Source organism: Oncorhynchus tshawytscha, linkage group LG18 (genome assembly GCF_018296145.1).
Source record: "Oncorhynchus tshawytscha isolate Ot180627B linkage group LG18, Otsh_v2.0, whole genome shotgun sequence".
NCBI lineage: Eukaryota > Metazoa > Chordata > Actinopteri > Salmoniformes > Salmonidae > Oncorhynchus > Oncorhynchus tshawytscha.
In genome coordinates, this window is record NC_056446.1 from 15,493,655 (window position 1) to 15,509,072 (window position 15,418).

Sequence of the window (15,418 nt, forward strand, 5' to 3'; positions counted from 1 at the left end):
CAGTACCAGTCAAAAGATAACACACCTACTCATTCAAGGGTTTTTCTTTATTTTTACTATTTTCTACATTGTAGAATAATAGTGAAGACATCAAAACTATGAAACAACACATATGGAATCATGTAGTAACCAAAAAAGTGTTAAGCAAATTCAAATATATTTTATATATGAGATTCTTCAAAGTAGCCACCATTTGCCTTGACAGCTTTGCACACTCTTGGCATTCTCTCAACCAGCTTCATGAGGTAGTCACCTGGAATGCATTTAAATGAACCTTTTAAAAGTTAATTTGGAGAATTTCTCTCCTTCTTCATGCGTTTGAGCCAATCAGTTGTGTTGTGACAAGGTAGGGTTGGTAAACAGAAGATAGCCCTATATGGTGAAAGTCCATATTAGTGCAAGAACAAATAAGCAAAGAGAAATGACAGTCCATCATTAATTTAAGACATGAAGATCAGTCAATGCGGAAAATTTCATGAACTTTCAAAGTTTATTCAAGTGCAGTCGCAAAAACCATCAAGCAGTATGATGAAACTGGCTCTCATGAGGACCGCCACAGGAATGGAAGACCCAGAGTTACCTCTGCTGCAGAGGATAAGTTCATGAGAGTTACAAGCTTCAGAAATTGTCAAGTAACTGCACCACAGACTGCAGCTCAAATAAATGCTTCACAGAGTTCAAGTAACAGACACATCTCAACATCAACTGCTCAGAGGAAACTGTGTGAATCAGGCCTTAATGGTCGAATTGCTCCAAAGAAACCACTACTAAAAGACACCAATAAGAAGAAGAGACTTGCTTGGGCCAAGAAACACGAGAAATTGACATTAGAGCGGTGGAAATCTGTCCTTTGGTCTGATGAGTCCAAATTTGAGATTTTTGGTTCCAACTGCCGTGTTTAGAATTCAAGGCACACATAACCAGCATGGCTACCACAGCATTCTGCATCGATATGCCATCCCATCTGTTTTGCGCTTAGTGGTACTATCATTTGTTTTTCAACAGGACAATGACCCAAAACACACCTCCAGGCTGTGTAAGGCCCATTTGACAAAGAAGGAGAGTGATGGAGTGCTGCATCAGATGACCTGGCCTCCACAATCACCCGACCTCAACCCAATTGAGATGGTTTGGGATGAGTTGGACCGCAGAGTGAAGGAAAAGCAGCCAACCTCATGAAGCTGGTTGAGAGAATGCCACTTGAATGAGTATGTGTGTCCAAACTTTTGACTGGTATTGTATATATATATACACACACATGTATATATAATTCATATGCCATTTAGCAGATGCTTTTATCTGAAGTGACTTACAGTCATACTTGCATACATTTTACGTAGGTGTTGTTCCGGGAGTCAAACCCACTACCCTAGCATTACAAGTGTCATGCTCTACCATCTGAGCTAAAGGACCCTTTTTAATGTCTGAACACGTTCATTACTGGCTACTACCCCTCTTTTCCTCCACAACGCAACCCTGTAGTTTCTTAGAGACACAGCCAAGATAAACGGGACAACAAAACAATGCACAGCTGCCTCTAACACATAACACCATGGCCATAGACGGAAAGACTGTGTGGGCACGGTGAAGTAATTTAAGAGACATAAAAGAGGATGTTTGGCTGTTAAAAACGTTTTAAACAGAGCCTTTGGATATGACTCGGATAATCCAAGTAACTGAACAGATGCTCTAAGTTTAGGGATAGTAAGACTAGGTATCACTCCCTTATTAACTAACATCGTGTCCTTGCACTCCATGTTGAATAAAAGCCTCCCTGATCAAAGTAAGACATTGTAATCTCTACTTTTGCTGTGCCGTGTGTGTGTGTGTGTGTGTGTGTGTGTGTGTGTGTGTGTGTGTGTGTGTGTGTGTGTGTGTGTGTGTGTGTGTGTTCTCTGCTCTGCCGCCATCCCTTGAATTTAACAGTCCTATTCCACAGATTCCAGTTCCCCAGGGGCCTGCCCAGTTACAAAATCTTGACAGTAATCCACAGATTGAGTGTTTTGCGGCATCAGCCCAGCCAGCAGGAACAAAAGCGCTGTGAGGAGCGGCGACTGATCACAGTCTGCTTGACCATAATGAGGCCCGGTGTTTAGCGTAGACTTGACCTACTGGGGTCCCTCACATTGACCTCATAACTACAGCTCTTAAGGTTTTCAGGAAGCATAGAGGGCCTAAGCATACGTGACAGCATTGGCCGTGCCGTATTGCCCACTTAATTGGCTACAGTTCAGTACAGATAAAAGGAATTCAACAAAATCCTATTCAGACAGTGAAACATGGACATGTCGAGCTTGTGTTCTGAGTTTTTACATCTTTAAAACATAGATCACTGATATCACAAAGACATATAGCAATACTCTCCATTACATAAGCAAGGAAGGCTGTTGAGTTCTTAGTATTGCCCTAGTTCACTCTGTGAGGCGATACAAAAGGGCAAAGGGGGTATATAATGGCATTAAGTCCACTACGGCTTAAGAGCTTGGCCTTCTGTCATTATTGTCTGTGTGGATTATTGGTTTGAAATGTAGAGGCTTGGTGTCTCTCTGAGAAAATGTGCCTTGCTTCTCATAAGATGCCTAGAATACTGCTGATATTTAGGAAAGTGTCTTTAATGGGCTTTGCCACATCCCTCTCTCACCTCAGTTCCACCCTACCCAAAACATATTTCAGAGGGTCTACAGTGCCTTCCGAAATAATTCACACCCCTTGACTTTTTCCACGTATTGTTGGGTTACAGCCTGAATTGAAGAATAACTAAATTGAGATTTATTTTGTTGTCACTGGCCTACACACAATACCTCATAATGTCAAAGCGCAATTCTGTTTATTTTTCAACCCCTTTATTATGGCAATCCTAAATAAGTTCAGGAGTAAAAATTGACTTAACAAGTCACATAATAACATATATAGACTCACTCTGTGTACAATAATAGTGTTTAACATGATTTTTGAATGACTACCTAATCTCTGTATGTACCCCACAAATACAATTATCTGTAAGGTCCCTCAGTCAAGCAGTGAATTTCAAACACAGATTCAACCACAAAGACCAGGGAGGTTTTCCAATGCCTCGCAAGGAAGAGAACCAATAGGTAGATGGGTAAAAATAAAAAGCAGACATTGAATATCATGGAGCATGGTGAAGTTATTAATTACACTTTGGATGGTGTATCAATACACCCAGTCACTAAAAAAGCACAGGCGTCCTTCCTAACTCAGTTGTTGGAGAGGAAGGAACCGCTCAGGGATTTCACCATGAGCCCAATGGTGACTTTAAAACAGTTACAGAGTTGAATGGCTGTGATAGGAGAAAACTGAGGATGGATCAACAGCATTGTAGTTACTCCACAATACTAACCCAATTCATAGAGTGGGTATGCTTGTCATCAGCAAGGACTAGGGAGTCTGTTAGTGGAAAAAATTTATGGAATAGAGCTAAGCACAGGCAAAATCCTAGAGGAAAACCTGGTTCTGTCTGCTTTCCAACAGACACTGGGAGACAAATTCACCTTTCAGCAGGACAACAACCTAAAACAAGGCCAAACATACACTGAAGTTGATTACCAAGTCGACATGAAATATTTCTGAGTGGCCTAGTTACAGTTTTGACTTAAATCGTCTTGAAAAACTTTCGTCAAGACTTGAAAATGGCTGTTTAGCAATTATCAACAACCAACTTGACAGAGCCTGAATTTTTTTTTAAAGAATAATGGGCAAATGTTGCACAATCCAGGTGTGGAATGCTTTTAAGAGACTTACCCCAAAAGACTCACAGCTGTAATTGCTGCCAAACGTGTTGCTGACATGTATTGACATAGGGGGTTGAATACCTACGTAATCAAGATGGGTTTAAAAAACAAAAAAATGGTTTTGTTTTTTACAAATGTTAGAATTTTTCTTCCACTTTGACATTGGAGTATTTTGTGTAGTTCATTGACACATTTTTTTTTTTAAATCAATTTTAATCCCACATTGTAACAACAAAATGTTGAAAAGATCAAGTGGGGTGAATACTTTCTGAAGGCCATGTATAAGAAGTGGTGTGGAGGAGGCCAATCCAGGCATTCACTTCTACTGCCCACTGCAGGAGGATCACAGTCTCCTGCTAGATTTATACAGTTGTTTAAAGCTTGGCCTGAACCCAGGACAACTCAGGGAGGCTTGCGGGTAGTGAAGACTGAAGAGCAAGAGACCCTCTGTCTCAAACAGAGTCACATCGACAGGGCAAATATTGACCCATCTCTCTCTCGCTCACTCCATCAGTGGCTGGTCCTTTGAGGGGAACCAGCCCATCTGATTGGCAGTCCAGTGATTCACGCTTATTAGTGCATCACAGAGTCATTAGTGAGGCCTGCCAGAGTTCTGCTGCAGTTACCCCGGAGTCGTCTTTATCACCATGCCAACCACTAACCTCATTTCCACAGTCCCTTCCACCAGGCATTGTGAATCTCCCAGACTCTCTCAGCCCCTGAATGCTAATGTTAAACCCAGTTGAGGGCATATGAGTGAAAAGATTTCATCCCCAAATCCAAAAGGCAAGGGCAGATAGTCCTTCTGGACTGTGGGGAGAGGGGGAGAGAAGTGGGGAACAAGGGGAGAGGAGGAGAGGGTTGAATAGGGTTGGGGCTGTCTGATCCCCCCTCCCCCGCAGAGCAGTTTGGTCTAGTGTGGCATTTGCTAGCTTTTCATTTTCTCCAGCGAGGTCATGAGTTAACCTCTCTCACAGTACAGCTATAGAGGGGACTGGGGAGCAGGTGAAGAGGATAACTGTAGCATGACAGCTGGGAAAACAATCTCCAAACTAGGGTCACTTTGATCCAGAGAGTTTGATCTCTGCACATGAGAAACTGATGGTGTCTCAGAGAAAAAAATATCACAACTTACAAAATGCAGAGAAAATTGTCGTGCCATCTTTCATTTTTGGGAAATAAAACAAGTGCATTGAAAAAAAAAGTTTTTCTCATGAATGCCCTCCCCTTTTGTGCAACAGTACCACTTAGAGGCCATTTGCTTTATACTGTAAGCAAAGCAATGCACAGTTTACAGTTTATTCAATAACTGCCAGACATTTTAAAAGCAATAACCATACAATGTACTTAGCAGTTAGCGATCGATTTCTCTTTGATTTCAACATGTCAAAGAGAAATCAATAAAAGGTCCAAAAAAAGTTGGACACATTATTTGGCGTTTTGCGATTATATAATCATCAACATTCTCATCTGGTATCGTGTCCTTATTTCGACCTCAGAGATGCTTAAATTGTCACCATTAAATTGAAAGTTTTACATTATACATTTATATTTCATGGTCATGTGAAAACATATTGGGGTGGCAGGGTAGCCCAGTGGTTAGAGCTGTTGGACTAGTAACTGGAAGGTTGCAGGTTCTAAACCCCTGAGCTGACAAGGTACAAATCTGTTGTTCTGCCTCTGAACAGGCAGTTAACCCACTGATCCTAGGCTGTCATTGAAAATAAGAATTTGTTCTTAACTGACTTGCCTAGTTAAATAAAGGTTAAAAAAAATATGAAATATCTGTACAGCATTAATAAAATCCCTGAGTTTTTACATTACAGTAGTTCACAATAAAAATATCTCTGTTTTAGTGTCCCTTTTCAATATGTATGATATAGGAGGTATAGTCCAAGGGCTGCACCGCAAAGACCTGAGTCAGCTTGCAGGCCCCATCACACACATCATAGCTCACCATAAAATGGCAAAAATACTTCTGAAACGTTTCACTTTGCCCCAACTCAAAACTCAGGGCAAGTTGAAACAAGCTGTGTGGTTGAATATCCTTTCATCCAAGTGGTTCAGTGATTACGTATTCAAGTTTCCAGTCAGATCTTTTTTCTTGGTTTGCTTCGATGAGATTCAAGTAGTACTGCCAAATATCCTTCAGAGAGAGAAAAATACTATTTCAAAACCATGAAAAGCCATGTAAAAAACCTTGCTCTGAGAGAGTACCTTGATTATAATTAGATTTGTTATGAATGACAGCAACATTAATCATGAAGGAACAGCATTGCTGTGGGTCTAGGGCAGGGATCATCAACTAGATTCAGCTGCGGGCCGATTTTTTCTTGAGCGGATGGTAGGGGGGCTGGAACATAATTACAAATCATTTGTAGGCAGCAAATTGACAGCAAGAAGCCCAAACCAATATAATATTTGACTAAAACATAATGATTTTCCACCTTGCTTGCATTTATATAGATCAAGTGTTTCTCTCTCTATTATGCGTGGAAACACTAGGGAATAGACTTCCAAAATGTATAATCATTTGGAGCTGATTTCCAGGGCTTTTTACAGTCTTTTATGTCCAACATTGAAAATCCCCTCGCTCCATTCCCCCCAAAATGACTGACAGTTGGGGAACCCTGGTCTAGGGATTTGTTAAGCTGTTGAGACTGAATGCACCCCGTTTGAAAGTGTTGTCAAGATGTTTCTGATTCGTTCTCATTTTCCACATTGCTTTTCTTAACAGATTACCCCAGGAAGTAGAGCTACAAAGAGACTAACAGTGATTTTCAAAGGCTGGGCCCTCCCCACTGTCGACTGTGGCGGCTACATGTTTGAGCTCCCGTCTTTGGGGCATGCTGAAATCACATGTAAGCTAGTCTGAGCTCTATGCTGTATGAGCGAGAATCACAGTGGGATTGCTCTGTTGAAACTGTACTTTAGTAAACCAAGCCAAGGACAGATCAGTGCTGACCTTATGAAAATAATAGGAGGGAAAGTGACAAAGCAGAACTGAAATCAGCCTCTGCATGGTAATCATGAAATAAGTTCTTCTTAACTACATCACCTTGAGAGGGTTAATGTTAGACATGAGGAGGATAATACACCATGAATGGATATTTCCAAATGAAAGTAGATTGTCCCAAACCCCTGGATAATGGTGGTTCACAAGTTAACTGAGTTCCCTACTTACCAGCAGCCCGTAGTCCTATGGGTCATAATGCTACATGTGGAAGGCTCTATTGTTGGAGTACGGCTCTTCTGCCTTTTTGATTGGAGTAACAGCCGGTGTGACAAACAGGGAACTAACCGGCCCCCCTTCAAAGCAAACAAATGATAATTTGGGTAAATAAATACATGGCTAAAGGCATTAATTCCTTAGTTCCTCCTCCATTGCATTAAGCTAGCTAATTATACATACAAGCATTTTTGTGGCTGTGGGGATTCTAGCCAACACTGACAGTCAGGATAACACTGAACCCACAGGAGGTGAATGGGTCACATTGGTGGATGTCGATTGTCTGAGTAATTTGAGGTGGAGTTGAACACGATCTAAACGCGTCATTATAGTTGGAAAGGTACAAAAGGTCACTTAGCGTATGATGCCTCGTTCACACAATGATACTGTATGTAGGAAGTAGAGTTCAGAATTTGATGACGGATACAAATAATGTCCAAACCTCATCCTGACCCAGGCACTTACCAGACAAAAAATGTACTTTTACAAAAGAGTCTATGATTAAGTTAACAGCATATGATCTATTGAATACTATCGAATGCTATCAATACTATAAGTTAATCAATACTAGTTACTCCTTGATGACAGTCACTTCTCCAACGCAGAGCCTTGACGCTATCCAGTGACTCACCTTGCTGATCCTGCAAGAACATTATGCTGTCTCTGTGAGTGTGGCCATAGAAATGCCCTGAGATGATCTCCCTGTAGTTGCGAATTATCTTCACAAGTCTCTCACTGTAGAGTTCTCTGACGGCCTTGGTGTTCCTGGCATAGGGCAAGTAACCCACTGGAACATGAGAAATGACAACCTACAGAGGGATGACAGGAGAAATAGCATGCTTAGGCATGATAGGACTGGTTTGGAGTCAAACCTTGCTTAAAAAAAACACATGTCAGTCTTCCATGTTATATCCTGTATAAGCAGTCTTCTGGTGCTTAGAATCCATGCAGGACAGAAGCCCTCCGCACCTTCATACTCGTCGCCAAACCCACTGGCTACAGGTTATCTACAAGTCTCTGCTAGGTAAAGCCCCGCCTTTTCTCAGCTCACTGGTCACCATAGCAGCACCCACTCGTAGCACGCGCTCCAGCAGGTATATTTCACTGGTCACCCCCAAAGCCAATTCCTCATTTGGTCATCTTTCCTTCCAGTTCTCTGCTGCCCATGACTGGAACGAATTGCAAAAATCTCTGAAGCTGGAGACTCACATCTCCCTCACTAGCTTTAAGCACCAGCTGTCAGAGCAGTTTACAGATCACTGCACCTGTACATAGCCCATCTGTAAACAGCCCATCTATCCACCTACCTCATCCCCATACTGGTATTTATTTATTTATTTTGCTCCTTTGCACCCCAGTATCTCTACCTGCACATTCATCTTCTGCCGACCTACCATTCCAGTGTTTAATTGCTATATTGTAATTACTTTGCCACCATGGCCTATTTCCTTAACTTACCTCATTTGCACTCACTGTATGTAGACTTTTTGTTTTCTTTTGTTCTACTGTATTATTGACTGTATGTTTTGTTTATTCCATGTGTAACTCTGTGTTGTTGTATGTGTCGAATTGCTATGCTTTATCTTGGCCAGGTTGCAATTGTAAATGAGAACTTGTTCTCAACTAGCCTACCTGGTTAAATAAAGGTGAAATTAAAAAATAACATTAAAAAAAAAACCTGGCTAGATATTTTCTTTTCTTTAACCTTTATTTAACCAGGAAGGGCTCATTGAGAGTAAAATCTCTTTTTCAAGAGCGCCCTGGCCAAGATAGGCAGCACCAAGTCTTTACAAAAAAAATACAGACAGACAACATGAAAAACTACAAGTAATCTAGTAAAAACCATTGAATTCACAAGAGTATAAAACAGCAAATTAAAAACATTGGCAGGTCAGGGAATCAGCCTCAAAATCCTTCATCACTGATTTAAAAACACCAATCGGGACAAGTTCTTCCAGTTTAAAAGTATTTTGTAAGGTGTTCCAAGACGATGGCGCAGAGTACATAAAAGCCCTTTTTACCAAATTCAGTTTGGATATATATTCCTTCTACTAAGTAATGTAGCTATTGTGCCTTCAGAAGGTATTCGCGACCCTTGAGTGTTTCCACATATTGTGTTACAAAGTGGGATTAAAATTGATTTGTCATTTTTCGGTCAACAATCTACAGTACTCAAAATACTCTAATGTCAAAGCAGAAGATAAATTCTAACATTTGTAAAAAAAATCTAAAAAGTCATGAAAAATAAAACATATCTTGATTAGATAAGTATTCAACCCCCTGAGTCTGGCTAGAACATGAGAGAACTCATTTTAGGCCTGCTGATCAGGCCTCTTGGTAATTTGCAATTATTTTTTGCATTGTTTTTAATGTCCATAAACATTATATATTGATAACCATTGTAAAACTCACAATAACTTGACCCAGCACACAATAACCTTACCTGACTGCCAATTTATTGTCCTGTGTGGCTCAGTTGGTAGAGCATGGCACTTGCAACACCAGGGTTGTGTGTTCAGTTCCCACGGGGGACCAGTACAAACGAAAATGTATACACTCACTACTTGAAGTTGCTCTATATAAGAGCGTCTGCTAAATGACTAAAATATACCTTTTGTGAAGGAGGATTTTACTCTCAGTTGGTGCAGCCCAAGCTGTGATTGATAAGCTGGAACACAATCCTATACTATATCCCCAATAAAGTGACAGTGAATTTGAGTAACCCTGCAGGACACCCTGGAAATATCCTCATAGAGAATGGAGAAGGTCAAGAGGTCAAACAGTGCATTCAGAGAGTATTCACACCCCTTGACTTTTTTCCAAATTTTGTTGTGTTACAGCCCGAATTTAAAAATTATTCTATTGAGATTTTTTTGTCACTGGCCTACACACAATACCCCTTAATGTCAAAGTGTAATTATGTTTTTCATTTTTTATTATTTTTTATTAGAATAAAATTAAAAGCTGAAAATGTCTTGAGTCAATAAGTATTCAACCCCTTTGTTATGACAAGCCTAAATAAGTTCATGAGTAAAAATGTGCTTAACATGTCACGTAATAAGTTGCATGGACTCACTCTGTGTGTAATAATAGTGTTTAATATGATCTTTGATTGACTAACTCATCTCTGTACCCCACACATGCAAGGTCCCTCAGTCGAGCAGTGAATTTCAAACACAGATTCAACAACAAAGACCAGGGAGGTTTTCCAATGCCTCTCAAAAAGGGTACCTATTGGTAGATGGGTAAAAATGTAAAAAGCAGACATTGAATATCCCTTTGGTCATGGTGAAGTTATTAATTACACTTTGAATGGTGTATCAATACACCCAGTCACTACAAAAATACAGGCGTCCTTACTAACTCAGTTGCTGGAGAGGAAGGAAACCGCTCAGGGATTTCACCATGAGGCCAATGGTTACTTTTAAACAGTTTGAGTTTAAAAGCTGTGATTGGAGAAAACTGTGAATGGATCAACAACATTGTAGTAAGTCCACAATACTCACCTAATATCCAAGATGGCATAGCACCCAATGTGGTGTGGACCTGCTTTTTCTCTAACATATTTTTCTTTGCCTCTTACTGGAATCTCTCCAACATAAACTAGCCAGCTAACTAGCCAGCTAACGGTCATCAGCTAATCTTAGCTAGGAAAGCTCTCGCCAGTTTGTACAACGCGATTCAACCAGAGCATACCGGACCTATTTTTTTTCTCTCCATAACCCCGGATTCCTATCGCAAGCTCTGAGCCTTCTCCCCTTCCAAACTTCGCAGCTAACGTCCCCTGAATGCTAGCTGTCTAGAGCACAACGGACTGTTGGCTTACGAGGCCCATCGAATACATTCCGAAGCCACTAGCTAGCAGTCAGCTATCCTTTGCTAGCGGTCATCAGCTACCTTTATCCCGGACAACTCTCGCCAGTCTGTACAGCGTGACTCAAACCAGAGCTAGTCTGACTTATTCTTTTAAATATCTCCGGATTCCTACCGCAAGCTCTGAACATATTTTTATTTTATTTATTTTTAAACATTTTTATTATGATTTATTTTTTTAAATGTTTTTTCACCTGGAATTATAGCAGCTAACGACCCCTGAACGCACAGACGCTAATCTGCAGCCTGCTAGCTATTTTAAGCACATTGGACTGCTGATTTAAGAGGCTCTTCGGACATATTTCTTCAGCCACTATACATATTTTGCCAATTGGCCCGGATTACCACACGGAACCCTGCTGATCCGTCCATTTCTGTTAGCCTGCTAGCCCCGTGCCGCTAGCTGCTTGAAGCCACGCACTGGACTTGTATGATCACCCGGCTATGCATGCCTTTCCCTAACGTCACCATGCCGTGTCGATTGCTGTTTTGGTTTGTAACTATTGTTTTATTTCACTGTAGAGCCTCTAGCACTGCTCAACCTGCCTCGGCTAACAATTTAGTTCCAGCCCCCACACACGCAGTGACATCACCTGGTTTAAATGCTATTTCTAGAGACAATATCTCTTTCATTATCACTCTATGCACAGGTTTACCCCCACTGTATTCACATCCTACTATACCTTTGTCTGTACATTATGCCTCGAATATTATTCTACCGTGCCCAGAAATCTGCTCCTTTTACTCTCTGTTCTGAACATACTAGGCGTCCAGTTCTGTTAGCCTTTAGCCGTACCCTTATCCTACTCCTCCTCTGTTCCTCCGGTGATGTAGAGTTTAATCCAGGCCCTGCAGTGTCTACCTCCACTCCCACCCCCCAGGCTCTCTCATTTGTTGACTTCTGCAACCGTAAAAGCCTTGGTTTCATGCATGTTAACATTAGAAGCCTCCTCCCTAAGTTATTCACTGCCCTAGCACACTCCACCAATCCGGATGTCCTAGCCGTGTCTGAATCCTAGCTTAGGAAGACCACCGAAAACCTTGAAATTTCCATTCCTAACTATAACATTTTCTGACAAGATAGAACTGCCAAAGGGGGCGGTGTTGCAATTTACTGCAAAGATAACCTGCAGAGTTCTGTCTTACTATCCAGGTCTGTACCCAAACAATTTGAGCTTCTACTTCTAAAAATGAACCTTTCCAGAAACAAGTCTCTCACCGTTGCCGCTTGCTATAGACCACCCTCTGCCCCCAGCTGTGCCCTGGACACCATATGTGATTTGATTGTCCCCCATCTATCTTCTGAGCTCGTGCTCCTAGGTGACCTATACTGGGACATGCTTAACACCCCGGCCATCCTACAATCTAAGCTTGATGCCCTCAATCTCACACAACTATTCAATGAACCTACCAGATATAACCCCAAATCCATCAACACGGGCACCCTCATAGATATCCTCCTAACTAACTCACCCTCCAAATACATCTCTGCTGTTTTCAACCAAGATCTCAGCGATCACTGCCTCATTGCCTGCATCCGTAATGGGTCTGCGAGCAAACGACCACTCCTCATCACTGTCAAACGCTCCCTAAAACACTTCTGCGAGCAGGCCTTTCTAATCGACGTGGCCGGGGTATCCTGGAACGACATTGACCTCATCCCGACAGTAGAGGATGCCTGGTTATTCTTTAAAAGTGCCTTCCTCACCATCTTAAATAGGCATGCCCCATTCAAAAAATGTAGAACCAGGAATAGATATAGCCCTTGGTTCACTCCAGACCTGTCTGCCCTTGACCAGCACAAAAACATCCTGTGGCGTTCTGCATTAGCATCAAATAGCCCCCGTGATATGCAACTTTTCAGGGAAGTTAGGAACCAATATACACAGCAGTTAGGAAAGCTAAGGCTAGCTTTTTTAAACAGAAATTTGCATCCTGCAGTACAAACTAAAAAAAGTTCTGGGACACTGTAAAGTCCATGGAGAATAAGAGCACCTCATCCCAGCTACCCACTGCTCTGAGGCTAGGAAACACTGTTACAACCGACAAATCCACTATAATTGAGAATTTCAATAAGCATTTCTCAACGGCTGGCCATGCTTTCCACCTGGCTACCCCTACCCCGGTCAACTGCCCAGCACCCTCCACAGCAATCCGCCCAAACCCCCACCATTTCTCCTTCACCCATATCCAGATAGCTTATGTTCTGAAAGAGCTGCAAAATCTGGACCCCTACAAATCAGCCGGGCTAGACAATCTGGACCCTCTCTTTCTTAAATTATCTGCCGAAATTGTTACAACCCCTATTACTAGCCTGTTCAACCTCTCTTTTGTATCGTCTGAGATTCCCAAAGATTGGAAAGCTGCCGCGGTCATCCCCCTCTTCAAAGGGGGAGACATTCTAGACCCAAACTGCTACAGACCTATATCTATCCTACCCTGCATCTCTAAGGTCTTCGAAAGCCAAGTTAACAAACAGATTACTGACCATTTTGAATCACATCGTACCTTCTCCGCTATGCAATCTGGTTTCCGAGCTGGTCATGGGTGCACCTCAGCCACGCTCAAGGTCCTTAACGATATCATAACCGCCATCGATAAGATACATTACTGTGCAGCTGTATTCATCCACCTGGCCAAGGCTTTTGACTCTGTCAATCACCACATTCTTATTGGCAGACTCAAATGATTGCCTCGCCTGGTTCACCAACTACTTCTCTGATAGAGTTCAGTGTAATAGATAGAATACCTGGGGCCAGTTGTCGTGGTTCCTGAGGGCGGGGTACACCGGCATGTCTAGGAGGAACTCCCTGATGGTTTGAGTCATGTTGCTGATGACTTGGATCACCACGTCTGTGGACAGCTCCCCTGATGGGACATGTGGATGGCTGTCTCTGGTGAGGGGAATAAGCTCATTCAAATAACTTATTAGAGAGAGCCCAGGGCAGAATTCATGAAATAAAACAAAGATCTGCTAATGTGTTACCCATAAATCCCTGTAATCCAGGAGTTGTCTTTTTTCACATTTGAATCTAGGTGCAGTGGCAGGGCCTTTCACCAAAGCATCTTAATTATGCTTAACAAGCATTATACATGCCAATAAAATGTCAGGCTTAACCGATTAACTGAAGATTTGTGAAATGAACTAGCTTAGTACCATACACATGCAGTACAAGTCCTTTCGTGTTATGTGTGATTAAAATGTTCAGGCCTTAGCATAGCATTTAGTGCATTTTTAGTAGCCTTTGCTATGCATGGCTCTTTATTCATATGCACACCTATCTGATGCGGAGTTGTCCCCACTGGTTGAACGTTGGCATAATGACTTTATAGCACTTGGTTTTAATATCAGCAGAAGTTATTGTATGGATGATTTATGGCCTATTAGGCTGCTGTGGAAATTACTTATTACATTTTGGTTCGAGACAAAGCCTAGAGCTGTTTCAAAACAATACACTATACAGACATTGTTCATGCTTCAGTGAGCAAATCACTGATTGGTTGCTTATTTTACAACGATTCCACCAGTAACAATATCATTGTTAGTTATCCAATGACAGGAAGGAGGAAGCAATATGCTTTTGTTAGTTGTTTAACCTCTCAAAAGGTGCACAGGCTACTTCTCCATTAGCGTTGTATATGAAACAGGAAAAAACAAATCCACATTAACACCACATGTTGTTTTCCATACCATATAAAGCTACAAACCTTGTCCAGATCATAAACTCTGGCTGTGGAGCAACTTGTTTCATGTGCTGGAAGCTGACAGGATGAGCTGGTAGAGTCACACATGAAGTTTCCAAAAAGACCAGGGTTTGAGGCTGGGACACCCTTAGAGGAGAACACACTTTGGTGTATTCATCAGTCACATGGTAGGGGGGGTCAAAATGCAGGTCAGAGATGTTATATCAATCTATTTTATTACATGTAGGGGATTATGTAATTCATGCTAGTCAGGATTTATTAATTATAGGTAACACCACTCAGTGGCCAGTTTATTAGGTAAACCCATCAAGTACCGGGTCGGACCCCCCATTGACTCCATAACATCCTGAATTATTTAGGGCATGGATTCTACAAGGCATGGCATTCTTCAAACATTGCTTAATTGGTATCAAGGGACCTAACAAGGGACCTAACTTGTGCCAGAAACATTCCCCACACCATTACACCACCGCCACCAGCTTGTACCGTTGACACCAGGCAGGATGGGGACATGCGACTCCTGCTGCTTAAGCCAAATACACAAAATTCTAAATCACACTATCAGTGTCATACCATGCACAATACATGGATAAATCTAGGCAATGGGGACTGTATAATCTTGTTATGATGTTTTACAATATTGCGGACAGGCAGAGATGTAGAGAATGAAGTTGGGTTAGTCCTAAATCATTATCTTCAACATTGTTACCTTCCATTACAGAACTTTGCTTGTGTGTGGATTGAGGCCTATACATTCAAATCATTGGTTTCTCCATTGTATTGACATTTCCTTATTTATATTGTGGATGGGGTTTCTGTGGACCAAAGGAAAGTCTACAAAACTATAAGCAAACCAGCA

General features: G+C 41.7%; 2 protein-coding genes across 2 annotated transcripts in view; both read right to left on the bottom strand.

Annotated features, from left to right (window-relative positions):
• Positions 1 to 7,892, bottom strand: part of clvs2 (clavesin 2) — a 39,963-nt gene extending 32,071 nt beyond the window's left edge. Inside the window, exons 1-2 of the mRNA XM_024377981.2 lie at positions 7,613 to 7,892; positions 6,937 to 7,061 (exon numbers count right to left, since the gene is read on the bottom strand). The gene's annotated coding sequence lies outside the window, so the exon portion shown is untranslated. The remainder of the gene's footprint in view (positions 1 to 6,936; positions 7,062 to 7,612) is intronic.
• On the bottom strand, positions 7,207 to 14,762 carry smpdl3a (sphingomyelin phosphodiesterase acid like 3A; the record flags this gene model as incomplete). The annotated part of the gene is given in 6 exon segments (XM_042300501.1): positions 7,207 to 7,217; positions 7,613 to 7,790; positions 13,604 to 13,748; positions 14,563 to 14,633; positions 14,635 to 14,696; positions 14,699 to 14,762. Coding segments are annotated over 6 exon segments (531 nt in total), but the record flags the coding sequence as incomplete, so codon positions are not given.
• Positions 14,763 to 15,418: the final 656 nt, after the last annotated feature.